The sequence below is a fragment of the Pseudochaenichthys georgianus genome, chromosome 4 (genome assembly GCF_902827115.2).
Source record: "Pseudochaenichthys georgianus chromosome 4, fPseGeo1.2, whole genome shotgun sequence".
Classification (NCBI taxonomy): domain Eukaryota; kingdom Metazoa; phylum Chordata; class Actinopteri; order Perciformes; family Channichthyidae; genus Pseudochaenichthys; species Pseudochaenichthys georgianus.
In genome coordinates, this window is record NC_047506.1 from 30,507,078 (window position 1) to 30,528,965 (window position 21,888).

Genomic DNA, 21,888 nt, shown 5'->3' on the forward strand with positions numbered 1-21,888 from the left:
GGACTCCTCCCCATCAGCAACTGTCAATGTATAATAATATGATAACTGATGGACCTAATAATTGTATTCCATTTCATTCTTCCAATTCACAACTTAAAAGGCAGATATCATAGCAATATATTGTGGTAAATGTTATCACTTAACCTATTTCTATAGACTTACCAATAATCTTGAACTGGCAAAAGAGTGACTTTATGTAAGATTCATTTGTTTAGAATGTGTGCGTATTTTGCAAAAAGTGCCATGTTGAATTGCAAATTGGGTGCCAAACTGATGCTGTGTGTGGTTGTTTAAAAGCTTGAGCTGAGGTGTACTACATCAGTGTCAGTTTCAATAAGTGTGCTTTATATTCCATGTCTCAGCAATTAGAAAAAAAAGGAATTTTGTGATAAAAAAGATACCCTTTAAAACTGGCGTGCATTTCGTTAAGTTTACCTTTTTATATATCTGGAATGGACACACACTGACTCATCCTATGGATTGGTTAAACATAAACATAAAAACAACTTTTAATCATTTATATTCAGGTTTTCACTCCCACGGTGGAGCTTTTACAATCTTTTCAGAGCCCACACACAAGCCACAGCCCTGACGTTACCGTAGCAACGGCCCGCTGAGTAGGGGGACGCTTGAAGCGACTTGTGATTGGTCAGATCAGGCTCTTATTAGACCCTAATCCGCCCTCTGATTGGTCAGATTTACAGTCACTTTTACAAGACGAAACGTGGTTGGCTTGTTTCTTCATTTGCGGCGGCCCGCCTCTGTGAATAAGCTCTTGCAGGCTGCACACAAGTCAGAAAAAAAGCGAGCGGAGGAGGTGCTAGCATAATATAATGAGTTGAAGCTGGGTTGTTTTGAGGAGTAAAAAAGTAGTTTTTTTCACTATACTCTTGGCTGAACATTGGAGCTCTGTGTTTACCTTGGATATATATAAAGTTGGGAGAAATGTAGGAAATCTTTGACCGACTTTTTCGTTGCCTCACGATGGAGGAACCTGCGACAAGGCAAGTAGTAAAACCGTGACTCGTTAGCTTACTAAACGTTTTCTGTTAAAAAATATTGGCGTTGAAACTGTGTATTCCATTATCTTTAGCGTCTTTCTTTTAAATGAAGTGTGATGTAGGCCAAGTCTGTTGAAATAGTGACCGTTTTGAGTAAAATTATAATAGCGTTACTCTCCACAGAGAGTTGGAGATGTCGCTGTCAGACAGTACCTCGGACGACGACATGCCCTTAAGTTTACCCGCAGAGGGCAGCGGGAGCATCCGAAAGGTGAGACACCTGAACACACACACCTACACACACATTAGGCATGTGGCATGTGAACAGTGGTGTTAAGTCACTAAGTACATTTACCCAGGTACTGTACACATTTGAGGCATTTGTACTTGAGTATTTCCATGTTATGCTACTTTGTACTTCTACTCATTCAGAGGTTAACATTGTACTTTTACTCCACTACATTTATGTAGTACCTTTAGTTACTTTGCAGATATAGATTCATGATAAACAATAGGATCAACACTTAAAAAATACTTATGAGTATGTTTACTTTTGGTTCTATTAGGCTGCAAACTTTTACTTGAGTAACATGTTGAATATGACTTTTACTTGTAAAATAGTATTCCTACACTCTGTTAGTTCTAATTTTATTTAAGTACAAGATCTGAGTACTTCTTCCACCTCTGTGATAAGGTTACTGCAGACTGTGTACAATAATAACTTCTGTTACCATTCTGTAAACCCTCCATCTTTTATTTGCTCTCTTTTTCTGTCATAGACATATCTTGTACTAGAGAAAAATTAGAAATACCAAAGTATAGGAATACTCTGTTATAAGTAAAAGTCTTGTATTCAAAATGTTACTCAAGTAAAGGTACAAAAGTATTGGCATCTAAATATACTTAAAGTACCAAAAGTAGAAGTACTCGCCCCATACAGATTTGGCCCATTGCGAAACCTTATATGTTATATGTTGTCATTATAACCATTGATGTATTAATGTGTTTGTAGAGCTTGTAAATGTGGAACACATTTTAATTATTTGATTTACTGCTGGGTGGCATGTGAATTTCACCCAGGTGTAACTAAAGTCTTAATTAAGTGTTGATTATATTTGCGTATCATTAATCCACATATGTAAAGTAACTAAAGGTACAATGTTAACTTTTAAATTGTAATGGAATATAATATCAAATTAGAATAAAATGGAAATACTCAAGTAAAGTACAAGTAACCCCTCAGAATTGTACTAAAGTACAGTACTTGAGTAAATCTACTTGGTTACTTTACACCTCTGTAATCAGGTTAAATTAGATCAACAAGAAAATATGAATGAGGAAAGCCGTGATAAAAGAGCAATATGTTCGTACCCCACATCATGATGATAAATTAAATATGATTTGATTTAAGCACCAGAAATATAGCTTTACACTTTAGCGTATAAAACTTAAACTGTCTCCCTAGAAGTTATGGAGAAAATGTATTCAGTCATTTCTTTGAGCACACCCTTTTATTATCTTAAGATTAGGCACCAGCATTCGCACACACACTGATATCAGGTATATCAGGCAATCTGCATTCCCACGGTAGCCTACATCTAACCCCTTGTTTGAATGGGTAAAATAAAACTGAAAAGGCACTTCCCCTGCTTCGGCACAGCTGATAAATATTCGTCGGCTAAAGGATTAATTGCTTGACAGAAAAATCATATAAGACGTTTTATATAATGGAGTCATTTTCAACCACTCAATATTAAAATGTTCTGCTTTTTCGTTTTCATAATAATATATTAAACATAATTTATTTGGGCTGACAAAACAAGACATTTAAACTTTGGACTTTGAGATACTGGCATGGATCTTTTCACAATTTCCTTTTTAAAAACAAAGCTATTAATGGAATAATCAAGAAAATGTTTTTCAGATGAATGGATAATGAAACCGTGCAATGCAGTCCTACTTGAGTGGGTAGAAGAGTGTCCATGTTACTAAAAAACATTGTGCAAATTGGCCCATTTCACAGTCTATATATTATACTGTACTCACCTGGACTGGCAAGGTTTTCAACACAAGCTTTTAGACTTTATCTGCACTGATGTTGAGCAGCCTCCATCCTCCTTGCCTTCCTGATGGTGGAGCAGAAGTGGGAGCTGGGCCAGAATGGTAATCCACACTGGCACTCTGAGGATTACTTAAAGCGCACATGCTAAACAAACACCTTAACTTGGTGAGAGGGAACGACATGGATAAAGGGTGAGCAAATGAGAAACGTCCATATACTGGATACATTTTCTGAGAGAGGATTAGAAAGTGATGTAAGGAGCGACCAGGATGCATTCAGGGAGTATCAGTACGTTTACAGAACAGCTGCTGCATCTGTCATATTATTCTACATCTGTTTACCTGCATTGTATGATAGATTTTACTGAGCAGACATTTCATAATCAGCTATTTTGGTGTCGCTGGCGTAATGCCTGTTGAAGCCAGATTTAAGATCCTTTAAATCTTCAGGCAGATACACAGCTCTGACATATAGAGACTTTTGTATAGAGTTGTGCAGGGAGGACGTAAGCATCTCCATGGTTCCCTCAACAAAAAGACAATGGGATTGTTCCATGATTTTGAATTATAGCACAAAATAAGATCTATGGCAAACAGAAATGTATGTTGCTTACACCTGTTATCAGCTGGTGACCTCAACATATTAACACCAGTTGTATCATTGTTGAAGCATAAATACAATTGCCAGAAGCTAACGTTAGGCTATCAACGAACTACAACACGGTCACATGACCACCTCTAAATAATGTCTGACTTGTGTTTGGCACGATGATGTTTGATAGTATCATTTTGTCACTTGTTAGCAACCACTGTTTTAATGACTCATACAAGCTTCAGATATTTCTGAGTTAGGTATTTATTGACGTATTTTATGTCGTAGATTAAAACGTTAAAATCTCTTTCGCTTATTTCAGGTAGGTAACAAAAAACTCCTAGCTTCTAGATGTGGGAACCAGAAGTACTGAAATGCTGACTCATTTACATCATATAAGACTCATTCCTGCACCACTCAACCATTTCAATGCTTAAAATAGTCGTATACAGTATGCTGCTGTAATTAATTATTCATAAATTCATCGTCTAACGCAGCGTTTCTCAAAGTGTGGGGCGTATAGTGTATAGCCTAGTTGTAAACAAAGTAAGTAAGAAATCATTCCAATGTGTACTATAGGACAGTAAAAAAAAAGTAAAACATTTTTAAAGGGAGTAATTAGTAAAATATGCATAAATAAAAAGAAAGAATGCTAACTAGGCAACATAAGATAAGAATAAACCAGTTTAAATGATTTGTTATTGGTTGTGATCGTATTCTAAAGATGTTTGGATTATTGAAAAGTATACAGCTCCCTTTCATCTGAGTGTTGAGAGCTGTAACCAGAAATTCATGTTGTGCTCAAAGTGCACCAGATTGATGCATTTAACTACAACATTTAAAAAAAACATCTTCTCGGGGGTGCATGCCCCCGGACCCCCCTGGAGGAGGTGAGGTCCACCCCCAAATAAAGCAGGTTAAAATAATTAAATTGCATACATGTTCTTTTAGTAAACACTGAAAAGGGTCCCACAGACCCAAACAGCACACAAAGGTTAAAGGTAAGCATATAATAATGTTTAAATGTGCTAAATATATACACTGCAAAAAAACTGAAAAAGAGGAGTAAAAGTAGCTCACGACTTGTTTTATTTTTTTAAAGTATCTCTCATCCTAACAAAGGTTGGTGACCCCTGTTGTAGAACGATACATTTGACAATTTTAAGCGTGGCCTACCATTTGATTGGAACAGGTGGGGCTTGAAAAGGCCCACCTATTCCAAGTGGGGAATGACAGAAAAAGTTTGAGAACCACTGGCCTAACGTCTCTGTATCTCTCTCTGTTTGCAGGGATGTGATCCCTTCGCCCAGACTCAGCGAAGTAAACTGCAGCACCGGCGATCTCGCATCAACCAGCAGATCAACAAGGAGATGCGCATGAGAGCTGGAGCGGAGAACCTGTTCAGGTGAGCTGCTGTAAAGTCACTTTCTGTCTGTTCAGGGGCATTCACAGCATTTTTAAAAAAAGGCGACTGTCAAGAGAACGCTTCTGAAAATAACTGGACATGTGCGATGGTGTTGGTATCTTACCCGTTTATAAAACTGAATTTCAAGACAGAAGAAGAGTGATAGGGTATGTGTTGTTTCGTAATGGATTCGTTAGTTGTTTGAAACGCAGTCAGGTGCACCTTTTGTTCACTGCGTTTATTTTATTTTGAAAGGGCAAACTTTCTTCTGCATCAGACCTTTCCTCTCAGATGTGATGATCTACTCTGCTTCCTCCTCTGTGTCGGCTTGTTGGTTCTGTCCCATTCGTAGCGTTGTCCTGTGACGGGAAAAGGTCAGAGGTCACTCCCCTCCAAAAAAGATATCACACACACCAGCACCACCCAGTTGTATGGCTCTATTTGTGTCCACTGTGTGAACACTCATACTTATGTCTGCGTGTTGAGTATGTTTGAGTCAAACCCTTTTGTTGCTACCAATGTTTTTGTGCGATAATTAAACTGTATGAACACCAACGAGTCCTATCAACCATCTGAACTGTGCTGGCTTTTTAGCTGTCATTCACACAGCACACGAGAGGGTTATTAGGGAAGAGAGGTGGGAGGTATAAAAAGGAAACGTGGCATAGCTTCAAAGTCTTCATTCTGAGAATATTAGCGTCATCTTTATCCCCTCCAACTTCCAGCCATGTCTCGGTGCATTTGCTCTCTCCTGAGTCTGACTGTTTCTCAGCCTCTGTGTTTCCTATGCACTTAAAGGCAGAGCACTGCAGAGGCTACAATAAGGATTGTAATATATGAGCGTGCAGTTGGTGTAGTTTTATTGTGGGAGTTTGGAGAACATTTACAATAAGAATAATGAACTTTGAAAACACAATCCTTATGAACATTCGACTGAGGAGGAAGAGGAGGGAAGGAGGGGGAGGAGCCACTTCATTAAAGCAAGGAGTTTGTTTTCCTCGTGGTTCCGTGTCAGAATCCACAAAGATCCACACAGAAAACAAAAGTGTCTTTTAATTAAAATAAATCGAAGCGCTCCCCTTATTTGTATCCGAGGACTTTGTTTGCTAAAACTAATTAAGCAGGGCTGCTATTATTATTCCGCAGTCTCTCTTATATTATTTAACTAATAAGTTTACAAGAGAAGTGTACATTTCCTTTATACTATTCAAGATCTTTAAATATTTGCTTTGCTATGATTAGTTTTTCAAACACAACCTTGTTCATCTGTTAAAATGTAACAATTTAACACTTCTTTGATATGTGATAGTTCACTGGATATATTCCGGTTATGGACTGTTGATAAGACAAGAAGAAATGTGAAGTAGAGGTGCATGATGCATTTGTGTCTACGATATATATTCAATTATAAAAAAGTATATTAAATAAAATGACACTTTACTTGTAATGTTTTGTGGTGGTACCAACAGGCAGATTGGAACAGGAAGTGATGTTTTCTTTTTTTGGGGATCTTTCCCCCCCACTCCACTTATGACTGGATTTAGGCTGTTATTGTAAAAGCTGATGACTCAGTTTAGGGGAAATAAAACAAGCGCTCTCTATTGGGCCGATAGGTCACTGAGACAAAGAGGGCCCCCCCACACAGCCTGTAATCAGCCGGCTTTGTGTCCACCTCCTGTCCTGTTCTCATGCAGCTTCCCAATGGACCCCCCCCCCCCCTCTACTTATTTGTCTGGCACCGTCAGACCTTTTTTTTTTCTTCTGTCCTCCCCCTTTCCGGTCAATTGGAATAGTCCGCACATACAAAACATCTCACTTTCACTTCACTCTGACACTTTTGTGGAACAGGGGGGAAGGGGTGATAATTACACATAAAATAGTTACTCATCAGAGTTTGTGATTGGCTGATTTAAGATGTCATTATTATGTGCTGCAGGTTGTTTCTCTCTCCTGGAATTCAGCTGTTATACAATGATCATAGGTTACTAAAGATATATATAGTCATTTCTCTTCTAATACCTCGTGTTTTTCAGTCAGTTCGTACACTCTGAATAAGAGTTATGTTTTCCTTTTTAAAAGCTGCAGAATGCTGTGCGTGCAAGTGGGTGTGTGTAAAGGGGATATTTGGCAGCCCATTTAAAGCTGACTAATCAGATTGTCCATGGCTTGATCCTGTGTGTGTGTGTGTGTGTGTGTGTGTGTGTGTGTGTGTGTGTGTGTGTGTGTGTGTGTGTGTGTGTGTGTGTGTGTGTGTGTGTGTGTGTGTGTGTGTGTGTGTGTGTGTGTGTGTGTGTGTGTGTGTGTGTGTGTGTGTGTGTGTGTGTGTGTGTGTGTGTGTGTGTGTGTGTGTGTGTGTGTGTGTGTGTGTGTGTGTGTGTGTGTGTGTGTGTGTGTGTGTGTGTGTGTGTGTGTGTGTGTGTGTGTGTGTGTGTGTGTGTGTGTGTGTGTGTGTGTGTGTGGTGTGTGTGTGTGTGTGTGTGTGTGTGGTGTGTGTGTGTGTGTGTGTGTGGTGTGTGTGTGTGTGTGTGTGTGTGTGTGTGTGTGTGTGTGTGTGTGTGTGTGTGTGGAGAGGTGAAGTGGTCTAACTGGACGGATTATCGACAGGACCTTTGATTGTGCAGTAAAGCTTTGAGATGTTCAGCTCCTTCTCCAGTTACTGAGAACAGATGTTATCTAAGGAACATCTACAAGCAGAGGTTTGGTTTATTTTTACCAGTCTGTTAAGTCTTATAAAACGAAGGCTTAAAATAGTGTAAAACATGTCATGGATCCAAGTGTGCGGATATATCTTCCCTCAGTTATCCAATCACTTATAAAATACTGCTTTTGGAACATCTGACTCAAACACAGATAAGATAAGACTAAAGAGAAGTGTTTCTGCAGCTGTGAGTTACAGCACAATGTATGAACGGCTGAACAATCCTGCTGGCATCAAAATATACAAGTAAGAAGATATCCAAAAGACAGGAAATCCAAAATAAACACAATGCTAAAATATAAACGGGGTCACCAGCGAGCGTCAGCTTCAGCGTCAGACAGACGAAGACTGACAAAGACAAAGGAGTCCTGCTGGAGTCACGAGGGTGGCAAAGAGGAGGCAAATCCTACTTTGATTGAGATAAGTATCGCTGGTGTTTTATTTTATTTGGTTGTTTAGCCCCTCAGGCTATAATCATGTGTATTTTCTCCATTCCTGTTCATGTGTCTTCTCGCAATTATCACTGGCCCCGTGTATCTCGTAATCGATATAACCGGCCTGCTCTCGTCTATCCCACATGCTCCACTGAGATCCAACATCTAGTTTCAGGCGGCCTGTGGAACTGCTAGTCAGCTGTTCCTAAGGCCGACTTCATCTCTGGCTACGCTTCCCTGCAGTCTCTGGATTTCCTTGCTCTCACTGAGACCTGGATTACTCCATCCAACACATCCATCCCAGCAGCTCTCTCCACAGCATATTCCTTCTCCCATACACCCAGACCCACTGGCAGAGGAGGTGGCACTGGTCTCCTGCTCTCTCCCAAATGGAGCTTTTCCCTCTTCAAGCTACCTTCACAGTAACCCATCCTATACAATTAACCATTGTTGTTCTCTACCATCCACCAGGCGCCTTGGGGTACTTCTTGGAGGAATTAGATAATCTCCTCTCACACATCCCTGAAACTGGCCCTCCCGCTGTACTTCTCGGAGACTTCAACCTCCAGACAGGGAAGATAGACGAACTAACATCTCTGTTAACCGCCTTTGCTTTCTCACTGTCTCCGTCCCCACCAACTCATAAAGCTGGCAATGTCCTTGATCTCATATTCTCAAGGAACTGCTCTACTTCTAACCTCTCTGTAAACCCGCTCCACACCTCCGATCACTTCTTCATTTCATTCTCTCTACCCCTTTCCAAACATAACGAACTAATCTCTTCTCATCCTGTACCTGTCCGCCGTAACCTCCGTTCCCTCTCCCCCTCTACCTTTGCCTCATCGGTGCTCTCAGCCCTCCCTTCCTCTGACTCGTTCCAACTCCTACCTCCAAACTCTGCTGCAGAAACTCTCCTCTCTACTCTCTCATCCTCTCTGGACTCTCTCTGTCCTCTCACATCTCGGCAGGCTCGTCAGTCCCCTCCTGTTCCCTGGCTAAATGACGCACTGCGTGCTAATAGAACCGTCCTTAGGGCAGCAGAGCGGAAACGTTGGAAATGGTGGAAATCCAAACACCGTGACGACCTCCTAACCTATCAGGCTGTCCTCTCCTCTTTCTCTGCTTCGATCTCTCAGGCAAAAAGCACTTTCTTTCAAGATAAGACACAAGATCTTCCTATTCCAATCCTAAAAAACTATTTTCCATCTTCTCCACCCTCTTGGACCCCCCCCAAAGCCCCTTCCCCCTCCTCCCTTCTGTCAAGCAACTTTGTTAACCACTTTGAAAAAAAGGTTGATGATATTCGCTCTTCTTTTTCTGACTCACCTTTACTCACCGCTGGGTCACCAGACCCTCCTTTCACCCACACACTGACCTCCTTTTCCCCTCTCTCTCCAAGTGAGGTTCTTACCCTCATTACCTCTGACCGCCCTACCACCTGTCCTCTGGACCCTATCCCTTCAAACCTCCTTCAGACTATCGCTCCTGATATTCTACCGTTTCTCACCCATTTCATCAACACTTCTCTAACTTCTGGTCACTTTCCAAACAGTCTCAAGGAGGCAAGAGTAAACCCTCTCCTAAAGAAACCCACTCTCAACCCGTCTGATGTTATAAACTACAGGCCTGTCTCTCTCCTCCCGTTCCTGTCTAAAACACTTGAACGCGCTGTCTTTAAACAACTCTCCTGTTATCTCCATCAGAACAACCTTCTGGATCCGCACCAGCCTGGTTTCAAGGCAGGTCACTCCACAGAAACTGCCCTCCTTGCTGTCACTGAGGAACTGCACACTGCTAAAGCAGCCTCCCTCTCCTCTGTCATCATCCTGTTGTACCTGTCTGCTGCATTCGACACGGTGAACCATCAGATCCTCCTTCACACTCAAGAACTTGGAGTTTCAGGCTCTGCACTTTCCCTCATCACCTCATACCTCAAAGACCGCACCTACAGGGTTACATGGAGAGGGTCGGAGTCCGACCCTTGTCAATTAACTACAGGGGTCCCTCAGGGCTCTGTTCTTGGTCCCCTCCTCTTCTCCTTGTACACAAACTCGTTCGGATCTGTCATTAGCCCGCATGGCTTTTCATACCACTGCTACGCTGACGACACCCAATTAATTCTGTCCTTTCCCCGCTCAGAGACCCAGGTCGTCGCACGCATCTCTGCTTGTCTAGCTGACATCTCTCAGTGGATGTCTGCTCACCACCTCAAGCTCAACCTTGACAAGACTGAACTGCTTTTCCTTCCGGGAAAAGATTGTCCCACTCTTGACCTGACTATCAACATCGGCACCTCTGTTGTTTCCCCGACTCAGACTGCAAGGAATCTGGGTGTGATCCTAGATAACAACCTGTCCTTCACTGCAAACATAGCTGCTACAACCCGTTGCTGCAGATACACGCTTTACAACATCAGGAGGATACGTCCCCAGCTGACCCAGAAAGCGACGCAGGTTCTGGTCCAGGCTCTCGTCATCTCACGTCTAGACTACTGCAACTCCCTCCTGGCTGGTCTACCCGCATGTGCCATCCGACCTCCGCAGCTCATCCAGAATGCAGCAGCTCGTCTGGTCTTCAACCTTCCTAAATTCTCCCACACCACGCCGCTCCCTCCACTGGCTTCCGGTAACTGCTAGAATCCACTTCAAGACAATGGTACTTGCGTACCATGCTGCGAATGGATCTGGCCCTTCCTACATCCAGGACATGGTTAAACCGTACACCCCAGCACGTGCACTCCGCTCTGCATCAACAAAACGGCTCGCTGCACCCTCGCTGCGAAGGAGACCCAAGTTCCCATCAGCAAAAACACGTGGGTTTGCTATCCTGGCTCCAAAATGGTGGAATGAGCTCCCCATTGACATCAGGACAGCAGAAAGCTTACACACCTTCCGGCGCAGACTGAAAACTCATCTCTTTCGACTCCACTTCGAGCGATAGAACTATTAACAAAGCACTTATATACTAATAAAGGACTGGCTTACCTAAAGCCAGTTGAGTAGCACTTGAAATGTTTTTGCTCTATGAAACCTGATGTACTTATATGATTCTGTTTTCTTCAAGTTTGTATTTTGTTGGTCGAACGCACTTATTGTAAGTCGCTTTGGATAAAAGCGTCAGCTAAATGCAATGTAATGTAATGTAATGTAATGGATCATACGTTGCTCGTAGTTCAAGTGGCTATGAGCTTTGTACAGTTTATCATGTCATGTCCAAAATGGCACCATCCCTTTGTTTTGGGAAAGAGGTACTCAAGTCTTTTTAGTTTGATTGACACACGCATCAGTGTTGATGTTTATCAGCAGAGTTTATGATTATATTCAAAAGCCTAATATTATAAGAGCTCAAATGGAGACAGTCTCCATTGAGGGCTTGTTACTGTGGGATCGGTCACACACTCTTTGTAACGAACAAAGCACATGGAGTCTGATACACAGCTTTTGACCTATTCATCTGGGGAAATACCGGCGATGGTGTGTGTAAGTGTTACCGTGGTAATACAGATCAATTATAATTTTCCTGAACAGATTTCGCAATCTGTTAATGTGTCTGTGGTTTAGCTTTTGAAATCATAATTAAATCACTGCTATCATAAATGACTGTAATTGGTCCTTTTACTTTCACACCTGAAAGGACCCGCACAAAGCTGCCAGTGAACAGGTGTGTGAACCATAGACTGTATATATAAAGTAAACGCACCATTAGGCTCACAACTGTCTGTCATTGTATTGTCAAGCATTTCATAACTGCATAATTAGGGGGCGTTCCTTGGTATTTGTAGATGGGAATCAGTGATGCCTCTTCCAGGAACATTGTGTGTAGTTGACCTCAGAACCCCCCCCCACCAGTAGTGTGAACTGGCTTACTCAGCACTAAGACCCTCCCCCTATAACTGGAGGAGGACTGGAGAGTCTTAAAGTGAATGAGCAGAGGGTGGGGGCGAGAGGATAGTTGCGTAAATTAAAGACAGGCATTTTGCCAAAGATCACTGCAATGTTTACGTTCATGAATGCAGATTTCCAACGTGTTATTTGTGCACTAAGCTGTGTGATAAAGCAAGACACACAGTAACAATGTCAACTGCCTTGTAGCCCTGTTTTACAAAGAACTAAAACTGAGGTATATTTTGTTGAAGTGGAGTGAACTGTTCTCCATTCTCAAATGAGAGGGATCAGTAATGTGAGCAACAGGTGTGGAACACATTAAGAAGAGGGGAGGAACGGTATACTTCAGAAAGGATCAAACTGAAGTCATATCAAATTCTAGAACAATATATATCAGATCAAATATGTTAAGCTTTAGCGTTCAAACTCATGATTATGTTAATCCATGTGTCTGTGATCAATTAGGCTTTCCAAAAACAGACAAAGATGCCCATTACAAGTTCATAGGTTTTAACCTCAAATGACTGGAAATATTAACATTTTAAATTAGAAAGAAAAGCCAATCTTCAGGTTCTCATAGAGCTCAGTCATGATGATTTAAAGACATTTGTATTCTGGAATAAACGTAGTTCCGGAGGTGTCTGTAATGTTGTCTCATGCTCAGTTTCAATGTCTCATATTTGCCTTATAAAGTCGTTGGTTTGTTGTCAAGTCAATTCTAGTAAATAACAGTTTTTCTTTCAGAAATGCACATTTGTCACAGTCTGTAATATGCTGGTTTTAATGAAGATCTGATATTTTTGTTCATTCCTGCAGAGCAACAACCAACAACAAGGTGAAGGAGACGGTGGCTCTGGAGCTCAGCTTCGTCAACTCCAACCTGCAGCTGCTGAAAGAGGAGCTGGAGGAGCTCAACAGCAACATGGAGGTCTACCAGACAGACAGGTACACACATGCACACACATGCACACAACAAACAATGGCCTATTATAAACCATGACCCTTTTCTTATGAGTTGCCCAATGAATTCCAGGTCAGTCTCATTAGTCTAATGAGAAATATATTTGGAGAAAACAAGCATCCATTACAGTACATGTTCGTATTCACAGGGTGCGCTGTGTGTCACTGCTTTATGTGTTTGTGAGGAGGACCAAGGCTGTTGTAGGCTGGGGGATTATATTTGGGAGACGAACCATGTCTGGTTCTATATTTCTCAGAGGACAGTTTGCGGGTTAAGGTTTAGGTTTTTAGGTTCTGTCAGGAATACTCATCTCTGCAAGGATGACAGGAAGCCAAGGGCCTGTTAGGACATTTGTAGTTTGTTTTTCAAAAGGGGGATTTTGTAGTCTATGAATATTTTGTAATGCACTGCGTTAAAAGAAGTAACATTTTGAATAAATCTAATTTCATTGTGAATTAAAAATGGTTGGTACGTCCACCACCGTGTGTGTGTGTGTTTTTCCCCCTGCAGCTGGGGTTCATGGAAAGGATAAATCCCCTGATTAGAGCGTCATTAAAGGCCCCATGGAGTGCGTACGTGTTTCAGTTCTTTGTGAATGGGAGGCTGAGGGGGGGGGGCTCAGGGCAGCAAGGGTTAATACTTGGCTTTAGCCGGTGGGGCTTGAAGACTAGCAGGTGGCATTGTTGACTTGACTGTGCTATCCTGCTCCATGTTTACATGATGGTGTTCACGTGTTTGTGTTTACTAGTAGTGTAACTTGGGAAAGATTACACACACAAATGATGCTATTATGTCTGTTCACAGTGAGGCTGTCAACGTTCCCATGATCCCACTCGGTTTGAAAGAAACCAAAGAGGTGGATTTCACAGTTTGTATCCAGGTGAACATGACATTATACATCCTTTTGGTTTAATCTCAAGTATCAAAACTAATGGGCTTTTTTTCATGTTAAATATTTGAGGCACCAAAAGCTCAGTCAAGTCCACTGCAATCATTTTAATATTAGAGTTCCCTCAGCTGTTGAACTCATTTGTCCTCAAATGACCGTGTGTCTCCCCTAACAGGACTTCATCTGTGAGCACTACGGAGAGGACAGCTCCCTCTACGCCAAGGAGATCAAAGAGCTAATGGATCTCAGACAGGTTAATAAATGAAGAGAAATATAAAGTGTGTTTTTCATTAAATGATGTTGTACCATTGCATTTTGAAAGGAATGGAATGTACTTATTGCAAACGTGCAGTCTCTTTAATAGTATGACATTTTGAGCTATGTGTATATCTGATGTTGTTTGTGCCAGGCCATGCGAACACCCAGTCGTAACCAGGCCGGTCTGGAGCTGCTGATGGAGTACTACAACCAGCTGTACTACCTGGACCAGCGCTTCTTCCCTCTGCACAGGACCCTGGGCGCACACTTCCACTGGTAGGACATGAGCACTTCCTCATGTGAAATCCTGGAGGTCATTGAATCCTTAAAAAAGAGAGACAAAAACACATTTAAAACAATTCGGAATCGTAGTCATCTGTGTGTAAGCAGACAACTTAATAATGTGCTAATTAGCTGAATAAAAAGACAAATGTTGGCCATAAAAAAATCATAGTAAAGCTCTAAGTATTATATGCCATAAAATGTCTTACATTTTCATAAATAGTCATAAAAATATCATAACTCTTTTTTGTCAGTCATTGTATTGTTTGCCATAAGATAAGCTATAGAACAAGCTGGTTGGCTGATGGCTATCTATCTAACAAGCTGTCTAGCAAACAGTAGCGAAACGCTAGCTGTTGTTTTTCAAGCTAGATAACATTACCTATCTAAGTAGTTAGCTAGCATATGTTAGATACCCCTGTCACTACCCGATCCGTCCCCCTGCCCGATCGGTACTGCGCATGTGCGAGATGGTCCGGAAGTCCGGACGACAACTCAAGATGGACACTTGACACAGTGGCTTTTAGCAAAGCTCAAAAAGGAAACTCGAGAGAGATGAGTTATTGTTATTACAACATGACTTCACTATTATTTAACAACTCTTTTTATTGGGTTATTTTATTTGGGGTTAAGTACATTGTCAGAATAAGTGAGAAATGGATTTAACTTCTGTTAGACAGCTATCATACTGAATACATATTTACTGTGAATGTGTACAAACATGTATGGCATATGGCTGTCTAACAGAAGTTAAATTCATTTCTCACTTATTCTGACAATGTACTTAACCCAAAATAAAAGAACCCAATAAAAAGAGTTGTTAAATAATAGTGAAGTCACGTTGTAATAACAATAACTCATCTCTATCGGTTTTTCTTTTTGAGCTTTGCTAAAAGCCACTGTGTCAAGTGTCCATCTTGGGTTGCCGTCCGGAGTTGTCCAATATGGCGGACCATCTCGCACATGCGCAGTACCGATCGGGCAGGGGGACGGATCGGGTAGTGACAACCCCCCTTACAAGCTAGCTAGCGTTGGCTATCTGGCTAGCTATCGCTAAATTGGTAGTGCTAGTAGAATGATTATTTAATACCCTATAGTTAAACTTGTTTTTTAAGCCAAACGGCCTAGAATATTATTAATAATAATAAAGCATTTTGTAGAAAAAAATCAAACTTAATTGAATAAACTTAGAGCATATAATGCAATAAAAATCTCATGTTTGGTAATGTATAGTATGTTAATTTTTTCCCCTTCTTCTCCATCTCTTAGGTACGACTCCCTGACAGGCGTCCCGTCATGTCAGCGTACGCTGGCGTTTGAAAAAGGAAGTGTGCTGTTCAACCTCGGGGCCCTGTTCACACAGATCGGGGCCCGGCAGGACCGCTCGGCCACAGTCGGCATCGACCGAGCTGTAGACGCCTTTCAGAGAGCTGCAGGTGGGGACGTTGGAGCACTAATTGTTTTCCACATAATTTTTTTCAGAAATAGGAGTAATCCCCACTGTGTGCCATGTGAACGTATAGTGTGCTAAAAAAGGTTATAGTTTAGTATGCCATACGTGTCATGGTCATGAATAAAGTCATAGTGCAGTCAGTGTACTTAGGAAGTCTTTGGTATTTTTGCCTGATAAATATATTCTGCATCTGTGTCCTTTTTCTCAGGAGCTTTTAATTACCTTAAAGAGAATTTCTCCAACGCTCCCAGTCTGGACATGAGCTGTCCGTCGCTGTGCATGCTGGTCCGTCTGATGGTTGCCCAGGTGCAGGAGTGTGTGTTTGAGCGTGTCACACTCACCACTGAGGACACACACTTCACTTCACAACTCCACCTGGCTCAAGAGGCAGCGCGGGTGAGTACACACGACTCTGGTTGTGTTGTAACTGTCACCATCCTGTGATCCTCACACTGTGTGCACGTGTCCTGCAGGTGTCAGACGTCTACCTGTTGGTGCTGCAGACCATGGCGCAGCCCCTGATGAAGGACTACGTGCCGTTCTCTTGGGCGTCCATGGTTCAGGTCAAATCTGAACACTTCCGTGCCGTCTCACACTACTACGCTGCTGTGGCACTCTGTGATCACACATGTAAGTCATACCAAAGCACAGATATGTTGCCTCTACTGTGAGTGTGTGGGAGAGAAGATCTTTGGGATCATAGGGTTACACACTACAGGAAAGCTTTTAATAAATAGTCAATGTGTCAACCTCTGCAATGTGAATGAGACAAAGTATGTTTTAGGATTCAGCCCTCAAGTTATCCTTACCAAAAACGTTCTTACTGTATCTACTCACGTTACCTTGAAATGACTTGTTCTTCAGTGTCCGCTGAGGAGGAAGAGGGTGATGAGGAAGCTGAGAAGGCTTTCCTCCAGTTCTACGTCAACGTTCCTGCGGGGCCACCACTCAGCCAGGTTCTACGAGACCCTGAAAAAAGAAGAAAGCTTGGTGAGTTCATGGAATAGGTTTATATTTACACCAGACATACGGACATGCCAAATGTGATTGGGACAGGCAGGGAAATATTACTGCTCATATTACGTGTGTAAAGTCCAAATATTTGGGCTCATTTTATTTTGGTGCTTTGGCAATGTTGTTTGTTTAAACTGACAGCCAATCAGACCCTTTTGACTAGATTTCCAATCTAGGTAGTATTCACACATTTTAAAGGGGACAGATGATGCCGGTTTTAAGGTTCATATTTGTGTTTTGGGTTTTCTACTATGACTCAAATATGTTGCTCTAACACTCAAAAGACATTATTCTTCTCATGCTGTCTGTCTCTCTATACCTATATTCGGCCTCCGTCCAAAACACTTAGCACTGGTGTTTTAAGCTCATAAGTTGAAAACCCCAGTCTGCTCTGTTTGGCTTATGAGATACTCAGATGGGATGGGTTGTATATTCTAAGGAAATTGCATTTTACATGGAAAGGGAGAGCAATGTTATATTATATATTATAATTGGGTGGTCTTATTTCACATTTTACGGTTGGTAGGCATTTAAGAAACACACATTTAAAGTCCCGAACACTGAACATGTTGATCACGATATGTCCCCTTTAACATAATGCGTGGTTCTATGCATGCAGGTAAAGCTCACCTGCGGCGGGCGGTGATCCGACACGAGGAGGCCATGCGTGTCCACAGTCTGTGCAAGATCCTGAGAAAGATGGACATCCTGCAGGACGTGCTGTCCCTCACACACAAACGCTCGCTGGACAAGTACTCGGAGCTGGACAGAGAGGACGACTTCGATGAAACCGCAGAGGCTCCAGAGATACAGTGTAAGTATCTGAGATGAAATCACAGTATTATAAAACCACAGTGTGATTTCATACCAGGAAGTGATTGAGGCTTCTTCTTTTGACAGCTCAAACCAATCAGAAACCAGAAATCACTCCGACCAACTTCTCTACGGTCCAAGTTACTGATATCTTCCAAAGACTCGTAAGACATAATCATTAGGAAAAATATGGGATTTTAAGAGCTTTTAAAAATCTGCATCACCTGCTTTCCTGTTAACTCTCTCCCGTTCTGCAGGGGCCTCTGTCAGTGTTTTGTGCGCGGGCTCGCTGGGGTCCGGTGCGTGTGATCTGCCTGCAGAAGGGGGAGGGGGGGCTGGGTCTCACGCTCAGAGGAGACTCCCCCGTGCTGGTGGCTGGAGTGGTGCCTGGAGGCTGTGCAGCGGTAAGACAACTTCACTCACCACAGCTCATGTATTCCATATCCTTTAAACTACGAGGAAGATAGAAACAGTTACCAAAGATACTACAGGAAACTAAAGAAAATGCCTCCTTTCAACCATTTTCTTTCTTTCTTTCTTTCTTAATCCATGATACGCAGCCCAGTTTTATCTCAATTCTCTTCTTTTTCTTTTGCTGGAGAAATGTCTGAGCCTTGCTGCGTTCTCTGCTAAATGCAGTAAACAATATCCTGTGCCAGCAGGAAACTCAATCTCTGTTCTGCAGACATGAAATCCAGCTGGAAATCTGTTTGAACTGAATTCAATTAAATCTGCTCCTAGCTATTTTCGTTTTCTTTCAAAATCTAAAAAGATGAAGACTATAAAACCAGCCTCATTACAATTCCAGTAATACATGGGGTGGAGGGCAGTTTGGTTTTTGGCATCATTTTGGGCAAACAGCTCAAATTGACCTTAGAGCATATTGTACTGTTGAAAGGCTTAAGGAAATGTTCCCCAACAGGTCATTTAAGAGAGAGGGCGTTCCTATTGGCTGTTCTACAAATGTTAAGGACTTTCATTCTTCTCCTAACGTTTGTGTGGCACAGGAGGCGGGACTAAGGGAAGGAGACTACATCGTAGCCGTGGACGGAGAGGACTGTAAATGGGCCAAACATGGGGAGGTGGTCCACATGCTGAAGAGCTGCAGCGAGCGAGGAGTGGAACTCAGTGTGGTCACGCTACACTCACACGACACACAGGTAAGAACGTGACGTGTGTGTGTGTTTTGGTGGAGCTGTACCAAATATCTTCTTTTGAGACCGTGTTCACGTTATGTCATCACCCTAAAAAAAACTCCCTGTTTGCAGTTGGAGAGGAGGGCCATCGCGCTGTCCCACGGCAGCGACAAGGAAAACGCTCGGCAGCGAGTGCTGGGCGGAGCCAAGGGCCAGAGCTCCGCCTCCTTGTTGAACTGGAACAGGAAGAAGAAGCGGGAAGGAGGCGGGACCACTAAGAGACTAGGAAGCACTTTCAGTTTGTCGTTCGGAAGCATACGAGACCCCGAAGCCATGTACTGAGACACGACTGCAGAGGAAGCACTCAGGGAGTCACAGCACGAGGGATGAAAAAAAAAAGCACACGGTTAGTCCGGTGAAATTGTCCATGGCTTCTTTTTTTTCTAACACAGTCCAGGAGAGTGTTTGAACAATCCTGCCCACGGGGGGAATACTATACTCATGTGTGCAGTGCTGTGTACCGCCTTGGAGTTTAAGGCAGCAGGAAACACAAGGAACATTCTAGATGCAGGCTGATCATTTGGAGACAGGACTCTGTTTAAAGACTGCCATGATGCTTCTGATCGGCTCTGTCAAAGGAAAGTGCAGAGATTTGATTGGCAGAATCTGTGATGCACATGTGATTTTTGAAGCACATTCATCATCCGTTTATTTTCCTTCGAGACAGGAAGCCACGTAAAAACAAAGAATATTTTTGAATATTAACTTCATTTAATAACATTCGCTGTATTGGCACATCTTGGATGCAAAATCTTGTGAAAATCAAGAACATTTAGACTGAAAGCTTCTTGACTTACCTTTACAATAATGTAACTGAATCAAAATTGAGAGGGAGAAGAAAGTATTATTTTCTTGAGTCTTGTATTACCCTGAAGTTACAGAACGCTGTAGCAACGCCCTGTGTAACCACTGAAGCACTCTGTTCACCCACTGTTATATCGCATGGTACTTTACTTTAAAAGTATGAAAGAGTCGTGGGTGTTCTTGGAGGAATGTTTTTTGTTTAGTTGGTCGTTTTTAGATGATTGAAAGCGCTTCAGATCTAGTGTTTTTGTAATTTTAGGATTTGTAAATGCACTGAAGATTGAATCTGTTGTTATAATGTAGACCTGACTATTGAACGCTCACAAGAGCTTGTGTGGATTGGAAATGAAATGATTTTGAGGCTGCAGGAAGCATGAGGGAGTCCACAGTGTGAGTTTTGTATTAAATCTGTTGTGCCCTTAAGTGTTTTATGCCACTGTAATCTGTTACAGTGCGCCAATATGAGGAACAATACACGAGGAGGATTCTAGTGGAAAATAATGTTATTGTTTGGTACTTCATTGAGATGATTAGAAACGTGAGAATTGTAGCACATAACTGTCCGGTCCGTCTTGAAAACAAGGCTGGTTTTTTCTAATGGCCTATGTGTTTTTGTATAATGTGTGTGCCATGATGGTCCGTAGTGATGAGAACAGAAAGCCACAGGGAGCCAAACACACGCGTTGTTTTCACAATTCTTCTGGATTTGTTATGTGTTCTGTTTTCATGAGAATGAAAGGAAGCAAATAGGATCTTTTTATTTCATCACGATGAAATTCATTTCTGATTTCAAGAAAAAAAAAAGATGACAAAGTAAAGAGAAAAGCTGGTACGATGTTTTCTCTTCAGCTTTCTGTGCGAGTAAATGTTTGTCCAGATTTTGTGAAGATATTTTGATTTGCGTTTATAACTGAATATCTGGCCATCCCTTAATAACTGCATTTGGGGATTTGCACAGTATTTCTTTCATGTGGAAAACAATAAAAGTGAATGATGAACAACTATTGGCTGCATCCGAGTTAATGAGCTCACTCCACCCTCTTGTGTGATACAAAATTAACAAAGGATATCATGACTTAAATCTACATATTTTAGATACATTATAATGGTTGGATTATTACATATGGGCCAAATTCATCTCAATTAAGACCAAAAATGGGATTGATATTGCATGTGTTTCACTCTTGAATAGCTCAGATAGAACCCTAAAAAGTTTTTGATTTCACATGCAATACTAGTACTCATGTTGTGGAAAATCACCCGACCTTTCCTTAGTGTTATATAACAGTACCTGTTTATTCACTACTGCTGGAGCCTCTCCACGTTACTGGCCTCAGTCCAGCTCTAGGGCATGAGCCAGGGTATTTATACGTAGCATAACACCTGTCCTTTCTTTAGGCAGCATTACCTATGCTAATAATAACATAATATAACCAAGTCGGATTAATGGCTCTACCTAGGGAAGAGCAGATTAGCATTTTAGGATTGTTTTAAAAACATAGGTTGTTGCTGCTTGAAGCCCATTGTGTATTAAAGCACATACAATTAAATCCTTTTTTTTTTTTACAAAAGTACTTTTTAGTGTTGGATTCCTTACAGTGGAAGTGAGCTGACATTTACATTTTGAACATATACAGTATAGAAACACTTTTGTACCGCCTTCATTCAGTCAAACATTACATGGGGCAGTTATCACATTGATTCAATGTCTGTCCACTAGAGGGCATTGAAACATCAATGGAAGCGGACAAACGCTCAGGCCCTACAGGTCAGACTTACCCAGAACAACAATTAAAACAAACATTGTGTTCAGTGTTAATTCCAATGTAATGCACTTTCTTGGTAGTTATTAGGCGTATCGGAATACATTCTTACCTCTGAGCGGAGGCTTATGGGCGGTGTTGTTGGTTTCCTTCTTGTGGAGATGCAGGAGATTTGCTGCAGCCCGAAACATCCTCACTATAGCACATCCAGGCCTGGGACTAACATGAGGCACTACAGCTGGTCTGAATCACACTCTACTCTTATGTGGAGGATTGAAGAGAAACAACTTTTACAACCAACAGTAATTGCATCGATTACACACTCGGGTTTAGATCTGCCACACAGAGACATGGCAGGTTGTACGAGTTGTATTCCCTGA

At 41.8% G+C, this 21,888-nt stretch overlaps 1 protein-coding gene across 1 annotated transcript; it reads left to right on the plus strand.

The window, feature by feature from the left end:
• Positions 1–1,188: 1,188 nt before the first annotated feature.
• On the plus strand, positions 1,189–19,981 carry LOC117445988 (rhophilin-1-like). The gene is made up of 15 exons (XM_034081974.2): positions 1,189–1,272; positions 4,944–5,059; positions 12,892–13,020; positions 13,841–13,916; positions 14,101–14,178; positions 14,335–14,459; positions 15,735–15,901; positions 16,127–16,314; positions 16,392–16,548; positions 16,783–16,908; positions 17,552–17,746; positions 17,833–17,909; positions 18,003–18,149; positions 18,753–18,905; positions 19,014–19,981. Exons 1-15 carry the CDS (start codon positions 1,195–1,197, stop codon positions 19,221–19,223), a joined length of 2,022 nt encoding a protein of 673 aa, XP_033937865.2. The 5' UTR covers positions 1,189–1,194; the 3' UTR covers positions 19,224–19,981.
• The last annotated feature ends 1,907 nt before the right edge of the window (positions 19,982–21,888 follow it).